This window comes from Balaenoptera acutorostrata, chromosome 3 (assembly GCF_949987535.1).
Source record: "Balaenoptera acutorostrata chromosome 3, mBalAcu1.1, whole genome shotgun sequence".
Lineage (NCBI taxonomy): Eukaryota > Metazoa > Chordata > Mammalia > Artiodactyla > Balaenopteridae > Balaenoptera > Balaenoptera acutorostrata.
Genome location: NC_080066.1, coordinates 39,752,561 through 39,766,435, shown reverse-complemented (window position 1 = coordinate 39,766,435; position 13,875 = coordinate 39,752,561). Strand labels below are relative to the sequence as shown.

Below are 13,875 nucleotides of genomic sequence, written 5' to 3'. Positions count from 1 at the left end.
CAGCCAGTCCATTCTGGTTTTAGTGCCCCCAAGCCTGTACCTAACAGTAGCTCTGGATTTCCTGGCCCAGGGTGGGAATCATGCCCAGCCAGATGGATGTGGTTATGCGACTGACCTGCCATCCACTCACTCTGAGATGGGCTGATGGAATCCATCAATGTCCAAATTACCCATGTTCCTCTCCAAATAGGTCAGAAATGCTTGGCTGTCACATGTATAACCTGGAAAAGGTGAGAATGGGAGTTTCAAAAGCTAAAGATGATACAGCTGAACTCCGGAGGATTTAGCAGCCTAAATATGTCGGAAGGAGGGAAACATTTACTGAGTGTTTATAATAAGCCATGCATGGTGCTAAGTACTTTTACATAAATTATCACATTACCTGAGAAACAGTATCATCTTCATCTTACAGATGACAAAAATTAAGAAAGGTTAAGAGCTAGTTTTGTACACAGATCTGGGTTCAAATTACTACAGAGTAACCCTAAGCAAGTTAACTAACCTCTTTGAGTTTATTTTCTCATCTATAAAATAGGAATAACAATGCTTGCCCTGCTGGTTTAAATAGAAATGCACGTTGTAGGTACAGGTTCCAGCCCAGTACCTGGCACTCAGGGGTCATTCCACTGTTGTAAATAGTGACAGTAGGTGTAATTTGCCTAAGGTCATAAAACAAATTCAAACCCAGGTTTTCTGATTTCCAAGTTCAGCGCTCACAGGGAAAGAAGCTGATTCACTTGAATATGTCTTAGTATGGCTGTGAGGCAGGCCCTGCCCTAGGATTTGGAAGTTCAGTTAGGTGTGGGAGACAGACCATTGTCCTATCAAGTGCTATGTGTAGAGGCATGTTCAAGGTGCAGAAATGGCCCAGCAGGAGGTGACTCTTGAGGATACGTTATCAGGAAAACAGGTTTATAAAAGTGATATTTTCTCCATAGTCCCCGCAAAGGGGAAAAACAAGTGACTGGAAATCATTGGGGAAGAAAATGACCAGGTGAGGGCTAAACTTCTGGAGGAGACTTCTAGTGAGGTGGTCTGTTTTTCAGGTTATACACACAGATACACACACACACACACACACACAGCAGCATTTCTCTTCTTAGAGCACACAAACACACCTCAAATTGCAACTCCTAACACCCACATCACACACAATATTCCTTCCTCCTCTCACTGTTTTAAGGACATCCCTTAAAATACAGAGATCATCACCTTTTACTTTGTTCCATGGCAACCTGTCCCCCAAGGACACACTAGAAACAGTTTTTTGGTTATGCTTGGCAGCCAATGGACAATTCAGGTTGGCACTCAGCATATACGGTCATTTCTACTATAATGCCAAAAAACACTTGCATTCTGCAAAATCACACTCCCAAAATAACAGGGCTTCTGGGGAAAGGGGATTGGGGCAGACCACTCAAAACCTCCAGAATTTTGTAGCCAGGGTGCCAACAAAACAGAATCCAGCCCCACATGATGCTAACACAGTTAAACCTCCACTGGCATGTACACTGGTCCCTTGCAGCCTTAAATCCTAGGGTTTTTTTCTTCCTGAGATGTAAGGTCTTTGAGATGCAGGTCCTAGCAGAGACTAGTTCCATCAAAATCAAAAATGTGATCCAGGACAGGGCTTTCTTCATCAGTTTTGTAAAACAAAGCAGGATTGCGGGGGTGGGGAGTGGTCTTCCTTTCCACTCAGTTTCCCCAGGCAGCCTAACACAGTGGAAAAGCTAGTGGTGAGTCTTGAAGCTACTCAACTAGCCACTACTTGCAATAAAGAAAGTCACTTCTACACAATTTTCAGCTTTTTTCTTAAGGTATTCTATCTGCCCCTGATCACTTCAAAATATTAAAGTCTGGGGAAAACCTCACAGGAAGCAACCTCACTCCAGGTTATCCTGACACCATTTCTCTACTTACCAATTTTATATATGCTATTTCCCTTTAAAGAAACAACCCTGTAACAAAACAGACCATCTTATGAATGCCCATTAAGATTCTGGTATCAACTCCACACCAAGCAATTCTGTGACACCAGCTAGATGTCCTACAATTCAACTCAATTTTGACACTATCTACCTGAAGAAAGCATCGGCTCCCACAGGTTAAGGGCTCCATCCTACCAGACTCCTCCTCTTCCCCCTTAGGTGTCAACCACAAGTCCAAGTGGTCACTTGTGCTTCTGACCAACTGGTTATAAATCAGAGGTTCCAAGGACTCCCTCTTGTGTACAATTAATTTGCTAGGGGCCAGACTGTTTAACCCAGAAGGCCTTCTGAGAGGAAACCAGTTAGTTTGATAGGATCCAGGACTGCAGTCTTGCTACTGGAACCACTATTCTGGGCAGAAAGAAGCATGCCTGAGACCCTCCCTCCCTTCCCCTCATTTTAGCAAATGCTCACTGAGTGCCCTCCATTGCGCCAGGCACTGGGCCCAGCGGTGACCCAAGCAACCTGGTGAGGGGTCAAGAGCCCCAACCCAGAGGCACGAGATCAGCAGTCTCCTCCTGCACCATCAGTGACCTGCGGTAAGACTCAATCAATCACACCTGGCCACGACATCCAGCCACCTTTTCTAAAATGGGAGATAACAGGCTGACCCTGCTTATTTCACATGACTGTTTCAAAACATGTAAGAAGTGATTATATTCTGTTTAAATATAAAATGCTTTAAAAAAAAAAGAATGAATGAAAATAGGAAGGGAGAGAAGGAGGGAGGAAGGGAAAGGGAAGGGAAGGGAAGGAAAGCAAAGCAAAGCAAACAAGGAAGGAATCATTTCCTAGGCTAGATTGATACATTCTCATATCAAGCAGAAAGGGAGAGAAATACAAAACAGAAAATGACTAAGAAACTACATAGCAGTAGGCTGTTTTTTTCAGGGGCCTAAAAGCTTTCACAGAACTCAAGGCTTTTAGAAGGCTGATTCACTTCCTTCCGTTCTTTCTTCCTGGGTCCATGAAGCCAGTTGATTCACTACAAAGTAATGCAATACTACTCAATTATGAGCATGGGGAAAAAAGGGAAAGGCAGCCTAAGAGACGGTTCTCTCTTGACACAAAGAAGCCAGTAGTCCTCAAGGAACAAATCAACAGAGACCCACACAATGAAAAACTTGTTTATTTCTCAGAATTTAGTTTGCTGCTTGATATTCCCTGCAGAGAAGAGGCAAACGCAACGTCCTTGAGGCCCGATTGCAGACCTGTCTGAGCATTGTCCATCAGAGGTCCAAGAGAAACCTCCTAACCTGGGCCAGGTATTTTGGTTTCAAATAGTCACCCAGCTCCTCCTTACTGACCCACACATGATGGCCCTTCTTCCCAGCCTCGAAAAAGTCTCCAGTTAGCAGCAGTGCTTTGAAGAAGAATATTTTGGCCCCGAGGCTGCTCTCTGTCCGCATTGCCTGGGGGAACTTGAACTTGTAGTGGCCACAGGGTGCATTTCCCAGGAACTTGGCTTCCATGTTGTTCTCTGAGAAGGGGGGAACAGAATCGGAAGATGAGGATACACCCACCTGTTTACTATGGCGCCTGAAATCATTGGGGGTCTCTGTGAGAGCCACTTCCAGCCTGAGGTAAAAGCAATCCCTGAGAGTGAGAACTAGTGTCATTCCTGAAGACCCTTGTCTCCTCTCCATCCAAAGGCTCCTGGCCCATAGGCTCCAGATTCACTGGGTCCATTCCTCGTGCCAAGCTACTGCTCTCAGACTGAAATCAGCAATGCAGTCCAAATATCACTACCTGGGAGTTAGAGCACCGAGCTTCTAGACTCAGCCCGGTCACCATCTGTTGATGAAGGACCAAGACACTTGGTATCTGTAAAGCAAAGTTCGTCAGGCTTTTAAACGCAATGCCATGTGGAAAGTATAAAAAGGACCCAATTTGACGGCTGCAGGGTGAAAACGAAAGTTAAAAGGCAAAGACAGATGGACAGACAACATCTGCAATCTACAACAATGGGTTAATAACCCCAACCCAGCATTTCAAAGGATGGGAAAATGATGGATTAATTACTAAATGGCATTGGGAGAATGGACTAGCTAAAAGGAAAAAATAAAGCTGGATCCCAACCTCACTCCTCACATCAAAATTGACACCATACAGGTCAAAGATTTAACAGTAAGTTAAAATTTTCATAAATGGTTTGTTCATTCTGGATTGATGGTTTCCTGGATGTTTAATATTTTCTGAATTTTTCTGTATTTAAAAATTTTTCACAAAGAAAAAAGAAACCATAAGAGTACTATAAAAAAAAAAATGTGGGATATTTTCTGTATCATTTTTGAGAGGGGAAGTCCTAACCAAGACACAAAATTCAAAAATCCAAAACAGAAAAAACATTTATCTACATAAAAATTAAAATCTTTCCGCAAGGAAAAACGAAGCATACAAAAGTCACAGACAAAATGACAAACTAGGAAAAATATTTTCAACACATTCAACAAAGGAATATCTTAAGGTATAAGTAGTACTTAGAAATCAATGAGGAAAAAAACAACTCTAAAAGAAAAATGAACCATGCATATGAACAAGAAGTTCACATGAAAATAATTATCAATGAACTATAAACTCATAAAAAGATGCTCAGGGGCTTCCCTGGTGGCACAGTGGTTAGGAATCTGCCTGCCAATGCAGGGGACACGGGTTCGAGCCCTGGTCTGGGAGGATCCCACGTGCCCCAGAGCAGCTGGGCCCGTGAGCCACGGCTGCTGAGCCTGTGCGTCTAGAGCCTGTGCTCCACAACGGGAGAGGCCACGACGGTGAGAGGCCCACGCACCGCGATGAAGAGTGGCCCCCGCTCGCCGCAACTGGAGAAGGCCCTCGCACAGAAACAAAGACCCAACACAGCCAAAAAAAAATAAATTAATTAATTAATTAATTAAAAAAAAAAAGATGCTCAATCTTATTGATAATTCAAGAAATACAAATTTATTTCTATTTGTAGAAATAAAATTTATTTCTATTTGTACAAATTTATTTTCTATTTGATGTGTAAAACACATCATATTACCGAAGTTCAAAAACTTTGAGCTGCAACATCACTAACAATTAGAGAAATGCAAATCAAAACTACAATGAAGTATCACCTCACACAGGTTAGAATGGCCATCATCAAAAAATCTACAAACAATAAATGCTGCAGAGGGTGTGGAGAAAAGGGAACCCCTCTTGCACCGTTGGTGGGAATGTAAATTGATACAGCCACTACGGAGAACAGTATGGAGGTTCCTTAAAAAACTAAAAATAGAATTACCATATGACCCACCAATCCCACTACTGGGCATATACCCAGAGAAAACCACAATTCAAAAAGACACATGCACCCCAATGTTCATTGCAGCACTCTTTACAATAGCCAGGTCATGGAAGCAACCTAAATATCCACTGACAGGTAAATGGATAAAGAAGGTGTAGTACATATATACAATGGAATATTACTCGGCCATTAAAAGGAACGAAATTGGGTCATTTGTAGAGACGTGGATGGACCTAGAGACTGTCATACAGAGTGAAATAAGCCAGAAAGAGAAAAACAAATATATGTTAACACATATACGTGGAATCTAGAAAAATGGTACACATGAACCAGTTTGCAAGGCAGAGATAGAGACACAGATGTAGAGAACAAACGTATGGACACCGAGGGGAGAAAGGGGGAGTGGGATGAATTGGGAGATTGGGACTGACATATATATACACTAATATGTATAAAATAGACAGCTAATGAGAATCCTGCTGTGTAGCACAGGGAACTCCACTTCGCTGTACAGCAGAAACTAACACAACATTGTAAAACAATTATACCCCAATAAAAAAGTAAATTAATTTAATTTAATTTAATTAAAAAAAAAAACTTTGAGCTGTACACTGCTTGTCAAGGATAAGGGAAAACTGAGATCTCTCAAACATACTGTGGGAGTGTAATTAGTACAAGTGCTATATTTGGCGAGAGATACCAATTTTAGTTATACAAACCCTTTGATTTAGCAAATCTGCTTCTAGAATTCATCCTCCTGGATATAGTTATTTGCCCATGTGAGCACAGTGGAGTGTACACAGATGTTCACTGCACCTTTGTTTGTAAAAGCAATACACTGGTTAAACAAACTGCAGTACATACATGTATGAAATATTACACTGGCGCTGAAAGTGTAAGATACATCTTCACCTGCTGATAGAGATATGCTTAAAAGCTGTGCATAAGAAGAGAAAGAAAGGTATGTAACCATGTATATCCCACTGTGTGGAAAAAAGGAACAGATAAAATATGTATGTGTTTGCAGTTTCTAAAAGGATACACAAAGTGTTCATGTTGATTGCCTCTAAGATGGGAAAATTACTTATTACTTCTTATAGAACTACATTTACCAGACACTGTTTGGTATTTTTTCACCATATACAATGAATTGCTTTTCTCAATATTACAAACAATAACAACAGCATCAGCATTAGATGAGGAATTCATGTATGATGTGAAATCACCTGTGATACAAAATGTCAGCAGTGGGGATCTGTGGGTGGTGGAATTATACTGGCATGTTTCTTTATACTTTTCTGATTTTCCACTTAATTCAATGAATACATATTACTTTTCTATAATCTGGGGAAATGGATTAAATGTAATTAAATCAAAAAGAAAAAAACCAGTTCATTACAAACATGAGCAAAGAATCTGAACAGGCGGTTCACAGAAGAAGAAATACAAATAGCCATATGAAACATATGAACATATGAAAAGATGATCAATTAGCAATCAGGAAACTGCTAATCCAAACGAGATCAATTTTTTTACTGATTGGACATGCAAAAATTTTAAAGGAAAAAAAAAAAAAAAAAAAAATTTTAAAGAGAGACTATTTCACATGTTGGTGAGGTCTAGACAAACAGGCACTCCTATACCCCACTCCTGAAAATGTCACATGCTATGTACGTTCTGCAGGAACTTGGGTGGCACCTATCAAAAACATAAATATGTCCATCCTTGACCATTAATTCCACCTCTAGGAATTCCATCTTGCAGAACTACTCGGGAAGTGCACCAAAGGGGAGGAAAGGAATAGACTTTGACTGTTTTGTATTTATACTTTTATACTGCTTGAGCTTTTCTTTGCCATTTTAATTATTTTATTTACGATTTCAATGAATTTGAAATAAATCAACATATTTCATTTTATATGCACCTATAAAATACTAATATATCCTTTCACACTTATTTATGGCAACGGGAATGTTCAAAGGAGAAAAGCATGGTGCCAAGGGGAGCCCCTTTCCACGTGCTGCACAGCAGGTGGAGCTGAGCACCAGTCGTGAACATGAACGACTGACCGAGGGAAGCTAAGCATCTGAGTCCAATGATCCTGGCAAGAAACCCAGCTGCCAACTCTTGTGTGATGGCTAAGGAAACCAAGAACGCAGCAAAGTCCCCTCCCATTCCATTCTGTCTTGCTCCCTCTCCTGCAGGCCACACAGGTCGCTCTCGGGAAAGGATCAAGGGGGTGCACAGTGGCTGCTGACGTTTCGTTAGCAGGTACTTACGCTGGTGGCAGAGCCAGAAAAGTGGCTGTGCACTTATACAACCAGATCATTTACTCAATAAATATTCAGCAAGTACCTACTATGTGCCAGATACTTTGCTGAGAGCTGGGATGACTGAGAGGAATAGATAGTACCTGTATTTTCAAGGGAGTCAGAATTCTGGCTGGGGAGGGACAACGTGTTAATAAACAATTAAATGGCAATGGAATACATGAAGAGCGTCTTATCCACTAGGACATAAGCTCCCAGGAAGCACAGGTAGCGTTCTGTTCATCACTGTGACCCCACTGCCTGGAGAGTGTCCAGCAAATGGTAGGCAGAGAGTAAATGTTTGCTGCATAAACTGAGTAAGGGCACACACAAGTGCTATGGGAGCCTAGAGGGAGGAGTAGCTCTCTCTACCCAGAAGTTTCCACCACAGAAGGGAGGATGTACTGCGCAGTCAGACTAGGGAGGAGTAAAGCATTCCAGTCAGGGACCAGCAGGTTCCAAAACAGGGATGTATGAAAAACCACATTATTCACAGGATGCAAAAGGTTTGCTAGGTTAGAACTTCGATTATACATTAATGAGTGGCAAGATGGAAGACTGATGAGCTTGGGACCAAAGCAAAAAGGATTTGTAGGCCTTGCTTGGAAGTCTGCTTTTATGGGGAATCTTTCAAGAATTTGAGGCAGAGAAGTGACAAGGGATTTGTATTTTAGAAGGCTCATTCTGGCAGCACTGAAGAGGACAACACAAAAGCAAGGGGGAACTCACTTGGCATCTACCTCAATAGTCCAGTGTAGCGGTTCTCAACCACAGTGATTCCACTCCCCACGTAATGTCTGGCAGTGTCGAGAGACATTTTTGGTTGTCACGCTAGTGGGAGTGCGGATGTGTTAGTGCTACTGGCATCTAGCAGGTAGAGGCCAGAGACGTTGCTAAACATCCTACAAGGCACAGAAGCCCCCACAAAGAATTATCCCGTCTCAAATTTCAATAGTGCCAAGGCTGAGAAAATCTGGACTAGTGAGAAGTGAAAAGCCTCCCAGAAAAGCTGCAGGAATAAAGAGGGGACTATTTAGAACAGACCAGATAGGACTCAAGAACTTATGGATGTTGGAATGAGGTCAAGGATAACTCTGAGGTTTCTAGTTGGGTGAATGGGTAAGTGGTGATGCCAATAAGCAACCCTGCAAGGACAAAAAGAGAAGCAGGCTGAGAGATTGGCAGGAGCATCAATTTTAAATGTAATAAATTTTAAAATCTCTGTGGGGGTGAGGGAGAGCACAGGGACGGCATCTGCCAGCCTCTGTCCCCGCAGGATACTTCCACAGGCCCCTAGATGTGTGCTGAATTGGATGCCTGTTCCCCCAGGCCGATGCTTTATGTTAAACAAACAAGCCTCTTTCGTAGAAAGTCTGGGTGTTTTTCAGTTGGCTGCCTCTGCACTGGGCTCTGGGATAGAACCTAAATCACAGGTCTGTCAGGGATAACACAGATTGTCAAATACTGAACAAAATGGAGCAAAAGATGATAACCAACCAAGGTATCTTCCTCAAGATGATACCAGATGGCCAAGAAATGAAAAAGCTCATTTTCAAAGAGACCCAAAATTCAAAGTCAATTTTAGAAGGCAGTGGGTTACCTAGAAACAGGTTTTGCAAAACTGAGTACTTCTTCAGGATCTGAAGTATGAGCTGAGGAGAAAATCAAGTGTAGACAGACCATATTCTAGATGCGACAGAACTAAAGAAATTCCATATCCTCTAAGTTCTTAGCACAACAATGCTGCTTAAAAAAAAAAAGGGAAGGGGAGTAACTGTGCAAAGCAAAAGATTCATACTATGCAGAGGCACACACACACAAAAAATCCACTTCCTGAAGAATCCATAAATTATAAGAATCAAAAATGTAGGAAAAGAGAAAACCAGGGACTTCCCTGGTGGCATAGTGGTTAAGAATCTGCCTGCCAATGCAGGGGACACAGGTTCGAGCCCTGGTCTGGGAAGATCCCACATGCCGCGGAGCAACTAAGCCCATGTGCCACAACTACTGAGTCCGCGTGCCACAACTACTGAGTCCGCGTGCCTAGAGCCTGTGCTTCACAACAAGAGAAGCCACCGCAATGAGAAGCCCACACACCACAACGAAGAGTAGCCCCCGCTCACCGCAACTAGAGAAAGCCCACCCACAGCAACAAAGACCCAACGCAGCCAAAAAATTAATTAATTAATTTTTTTTAAAAAGAGAGAAAACCAAACAGCTAATCCTGATCATTTTTATGACAAGAAACCATGAACAATAAATAATGAAGCTTTCAGTGTCGTAAAAACTGAAGCACCTTTTAATGTAAGTATTAATTACCAGAATCCCACTGGAACGAATAGTATCACTGGTGTTGAGTGGAGAGACAGAAATGCCTGAAGGGAAGGCGAGTAGGACCTATTAAGCCAACAGGACCCCTCATAGCTACACCCTATAATGACAAAATATTTTACAATACTGGGCCCCAAAGAAGATCTGGGCCAATTAAACCAAAAAAAAGTACTAGAATCACCTATTCCTATGGAGAATGCAAAACTGTAGAAACCAGGAGGTGAATGTTTTGCACTCTGTTGGGAAGACAAGTTTTAGTGATCAGAAGCGGAAACTCTCCATCCTTCAGGTATAACAGCAGTTGTTAATTCACTGAGTACAGGAACTATGAAGAAGCCGCTTCTAAACAACATCAGGCCCATTCAAATAGGGAGATGGGAGGAAGACAGCATCTACAGCCAAACTCTTGAGCCTTGTAGAGGAGATGATGGCCAGCCAGGACGATCCACTCAGCCAACCCAGCAGCTTTACCAACCTCCCCGGGCTCAGAACGAGTATGACAAGAGTCTTTGTGAAGAAACAAGCCAGTGACTACACCTCCTACTTTCCCTTTAGAATAAAATGCAGCCACTGTGGATATTATTATTTGGAGAATGAAAAAACAGATTTTAGGGGGAAAAATAAATCAACCCACACAAAGAATGGGAAAAAATATGGAGTCAGATAAAGCAACTACCTTTTACAAGTGAAAGAATTTTTTCTTCTGCCATCAATAAAACCAATGTGTTATTTTAAAAAAAAGAAAAGAAAATAGTTTAAAAGAAATAAAATAAAAATAAAATTTAAAAATCTCAGTGCCGGGACTTCGCTGGTGGTCCAGTGGGTAAGACTCCCCGCTCCCAACGCTGGGGGCCTGGGTTCGATCCCTGGTCAGGGAGCTAGGTCCCACATGCGTGCTGCAACTAAGAAGTCTGTATGCCGCAACTAAGAAGCCCTCATGCCACAACTAAAGATCCCACGTGCCACAACTGAGACCCGGCGCAGCCAAAATAAATATTAAAAACAAAAAAAAAATCTCAGTGGCACAAAGACTCTCACTTGATCTAAGATTTTTTTCTAGCTGAAATTTTATAAATATCAAAGTTTCCATTAACCTTGCAACCTCCTACCCTTAAAGCCAGGCCCACAGTCAGCCTGCAAATCCTCAGGCTGAGTCTGAAGTGTGTCCTGTGGGGTTTAGAGGGAGGCAGAGAACTCACCTGAGAGTGTGGCCAGGGTTCGTTCAGCTGTTCGGCGGAGGGTCTCCCCGGGCTGCCACTCTGCCTGGGGCAGCATCCAAACATCCTGGTCTCCAAGCTTCTCTTTGATCAACAGAATGAGGTTCCTGTCTAGCTTCCGGTGCAGTGAGGTTCGGTCATTCTTTACATCGGCTTCTGTGAAGAAAAGAGGGGGTCACAGGAGACAAGAGAACCGTGTTCTGCCAGAACCAAGAAGATTAGAATTTTAGAGTCCTCCTTTAAGGTAGAGCCACAACCTCTGCCCTCAAAGAACTTATAATCAAATTAGAACCCTGACCCATCTCTTTAACCCTGACCTCTCTCAGGACAGAGTCTAACAATCTTGAGGAAACTAAAATTTAACAAGAAGAAACCAAAAGCTGAACTCCTCCTTTGAAAAGCCAAACACAAAGTACTTTGAGCCTTTGGAAAAGAAGCAATACCCAGACACTACTATTTCATTGGTCTTGACACTGTTACCGACTTAACCAGCCCCTACTTTCTCTGTTCTTCAGTCTTTATCGTGAAATAAGAATAAAAGAACTCAATCCCCTACTTTGGGAGGGATTTCAGATAAAATACAGGAAACTAGTGGGAAACACTTAATTTCCCCCACTCTTAGTCCCAAACTAGGAGTTAAACCCAGATAACATTCCTGAGGCTTAACTGAGACAGATAAGGCTATCCCAATACCCTTACATCCCACTCAAAAATAACATAGACCTTGAAAAAATTATATTAGGGTGGATGTGAGGAACAGGGAAAAGAATTTCTTTTTCTCCCACGTGAAAGAAGTTCTATCATTTGAAATATTTGTTACTTAAATCACAAGCAGGGGTTAAGCAAGAATCCTTTGTTTGGGAACCAGAATACCCCCCTTTTCTACCTCCAACTGGCCTGAAAAGACCACAAACCTGTTATTCGAGCTCCAGGTTTGAACTGTAGGAATTTCTGCTCCCACATGTCTTCCAAATCCTGTAACAGCAATATATTCCTCTCATCTTCCTCTTCACCATAAAGGTCGCTTTTCTTCTTTGCCAGTTGCTGGGCTTCATCCAAAGCACGAAGCTCATGGTCTGAATACAGGCTTCTCTCTACCTCGATCTGGGAAAATTAAAAGAGCAAATATCTACCCCAAACTGGGAAAATTAAAAGGACAAAAAAAACAAAATAAAACAGAGTTACAGTGCACTTGACAGACTCAGAAGTTTACCACCCAACAGGCATACAACCAAAACACCACAGAGAAAACAGAGAAAAAAAGATCACCTGCACTTTGGGCTTGAGTTATATTTGCTAAAACATTAGAATGTGTTTGGAGGTCAAGACTGCCACAAAGAACAGAGAACTAGGACAGGCATTGCCTGCCCACTTACCTCCCTCCAGTCAGGCCAGTCTTTGATCAGAATCTCACCATGAACTTTCCTGCTTCAGGGAGTTTACAGATGCTATTCCTTCTTCCTAGAATGTTTTCCCTCATGCTCTCCTGGGAGATTCCTACTCATCCTTCAGATCTCAATTTAAATATCACTTTCTTTTTTTTTTTTAATATCACTTTCTTAAGAAAGATAGTCTATGACACCTTCCATTAAAATCAAATTAATGTCCCTGTTAAACACTACTACAGTATCCTGTGTTTTCCTTTACAACACTTACCAGAGACTTCAATTCCATAATCACGTGGTTATTTGGTTACTGACTGATGCCCCCTCCACCAAATTGAAGTGCTCTGAGAACCAGAGCTATGTCTGTCTCATTCACCACTGCATGCCTAGCACTTAGCAGTGTCTGTACAAAGTGGGTCCTATATGATTATCTATAAAGCGATTAATAAAATGTTTGCAGAGTAATAAGCCAAGTAAAAAGCACAGAAGTGAAGTTTTTATCTCTCAGTAGCCAAGACAAAAACGTCTCAGGTTCTGGGGAAACATAATATCCTTTAATCACTATCTATGGGGATTTAAGATCCTCATAGCCACTACACCGTTTTTGCCCATGTCTCTTCACTTGCCCCTCACACAAACAGACTTTATCACAGACATCTTATGGTGTACCCATTGCCTTTTCCTTATGCTCATCACATAACAAAGACTTTCTCCTCTCTAAACTGTCAACTACCTATGATAAGGCCTAAATCCCTCTTGTTCACCACCGTATCCCCAGTATATTGACTGAAAAAGGAGAGCATCTCCAAAGAGTTGCCGACGGTAACAACAGAAAAGATCAATGAAAACGAAGTACCTTTTATTGAACGCGTACTACGTACCACAACAACCCAGTAAGGTAGGCACTATTTTGCAGGTAAGTATACTGAAGCTCACAGCAGTGAAATAACTTGCCCAAAGTCACACAAACTAATTGGTGGCGGAATCGGGATCAAACGCAAGTCAGCGTGCCTCTACTGCTTCCCCAACTGCACCTAGAAGCGACGACCCGCACCTCAATCCCACCTGCTGTAGCAGAGCCTTCATCTCTTCCTGCAATGGGGTCAGCGGCTTCGAGACCAGCGGTGGCCGCTGCAGGCACAATGCGCCCAGCAAGCGCCATGGAGACGCGCTGCTCGAGGGTGCGGCCGCAAGGGCCAAACTGCGAGAACCCAGTCTACGGGTCCAGGGGCCCTCGAACCGCCGCCAGCCCCTCGCCACCCCTAATACAGTCAGCCTTACGGGCGCCGCCATCTGTCAACCTTCCCACAAGGTACCGCGGCTTCCAGCGAGGTCCTGGGCCAATCCTATATTCCCACAAGGCAGCGCGGGCACAGCATG

At 42.6% G+C, this 13,875-nt stretch overlaps 1 protein-coding gene across 2 annotated transcripts; it reads right to left on the bottom strand.

Moving 5' to 3' along the window:
• Window positions 1–3,101: 3,101 nt before the first annotated feature.
• MRPL46 (mitochondrial ribosomal protein L46) lies at window positions 3,102–13,811 on the bottom strand. Of its 2 annotated transcripts, none has more exons than XM_007194363.3 (4): window positions 13,561–13,811; window positions 12,025–12,214; window positions 11,093–11,266; window positions 3,102–3,468 (listed from the first exon to the last, which is right to left on the bottom strand). In XM_007194363.3, the coding sequence occupies exons 1-4, from the start codon at window positions 13,786–13,788 to the stop codon at window positions 3,218–3,220; spliced, it is 843 nt and encodes a 280-aa protein (XP_007194425.1). In that variant the 5' UTR covers window positions 13,789–13,811; the 3' UTR covers window positions 3,102–3,217. The 2 variants fall into 2 exon arrangements, with proteins under 2 accessions (XP_007194425.1, XP_007194426.1); XM_007194364.3 differs by having other exon boundaries at window positions 13,550–13,796.
• Between the last annotated feature and the right edge of the window lie 64 nt (window positions 13,812–13,875).

Excerpts from the sequence above, each read along its gene's own strand:
- MRPL46 (XM_007194363.3), bottom strand. The coding sequence starts at position 13,788 with ATGGCGGCGCCCGTAAGGCTGACTGTATTAGGGGTGGCGAGGGGCTGG. Across the intron at positions 12,215-13,560 it reads TGAAGGCTCTGCTACAGCAG|ATCGAGGTAGAGAGAAGCCT; the intron begins GTGGGATTGAGG and ends TAATTTTCCCAG. Across the intron at positions 11,267-12,024 it reads ACCTGGAGCTCGAATAACAG|AAGCCGATGTAAAGAATGAC; the intron begins GTTTGTGGTCTT and ends TTTTCTTCACAG.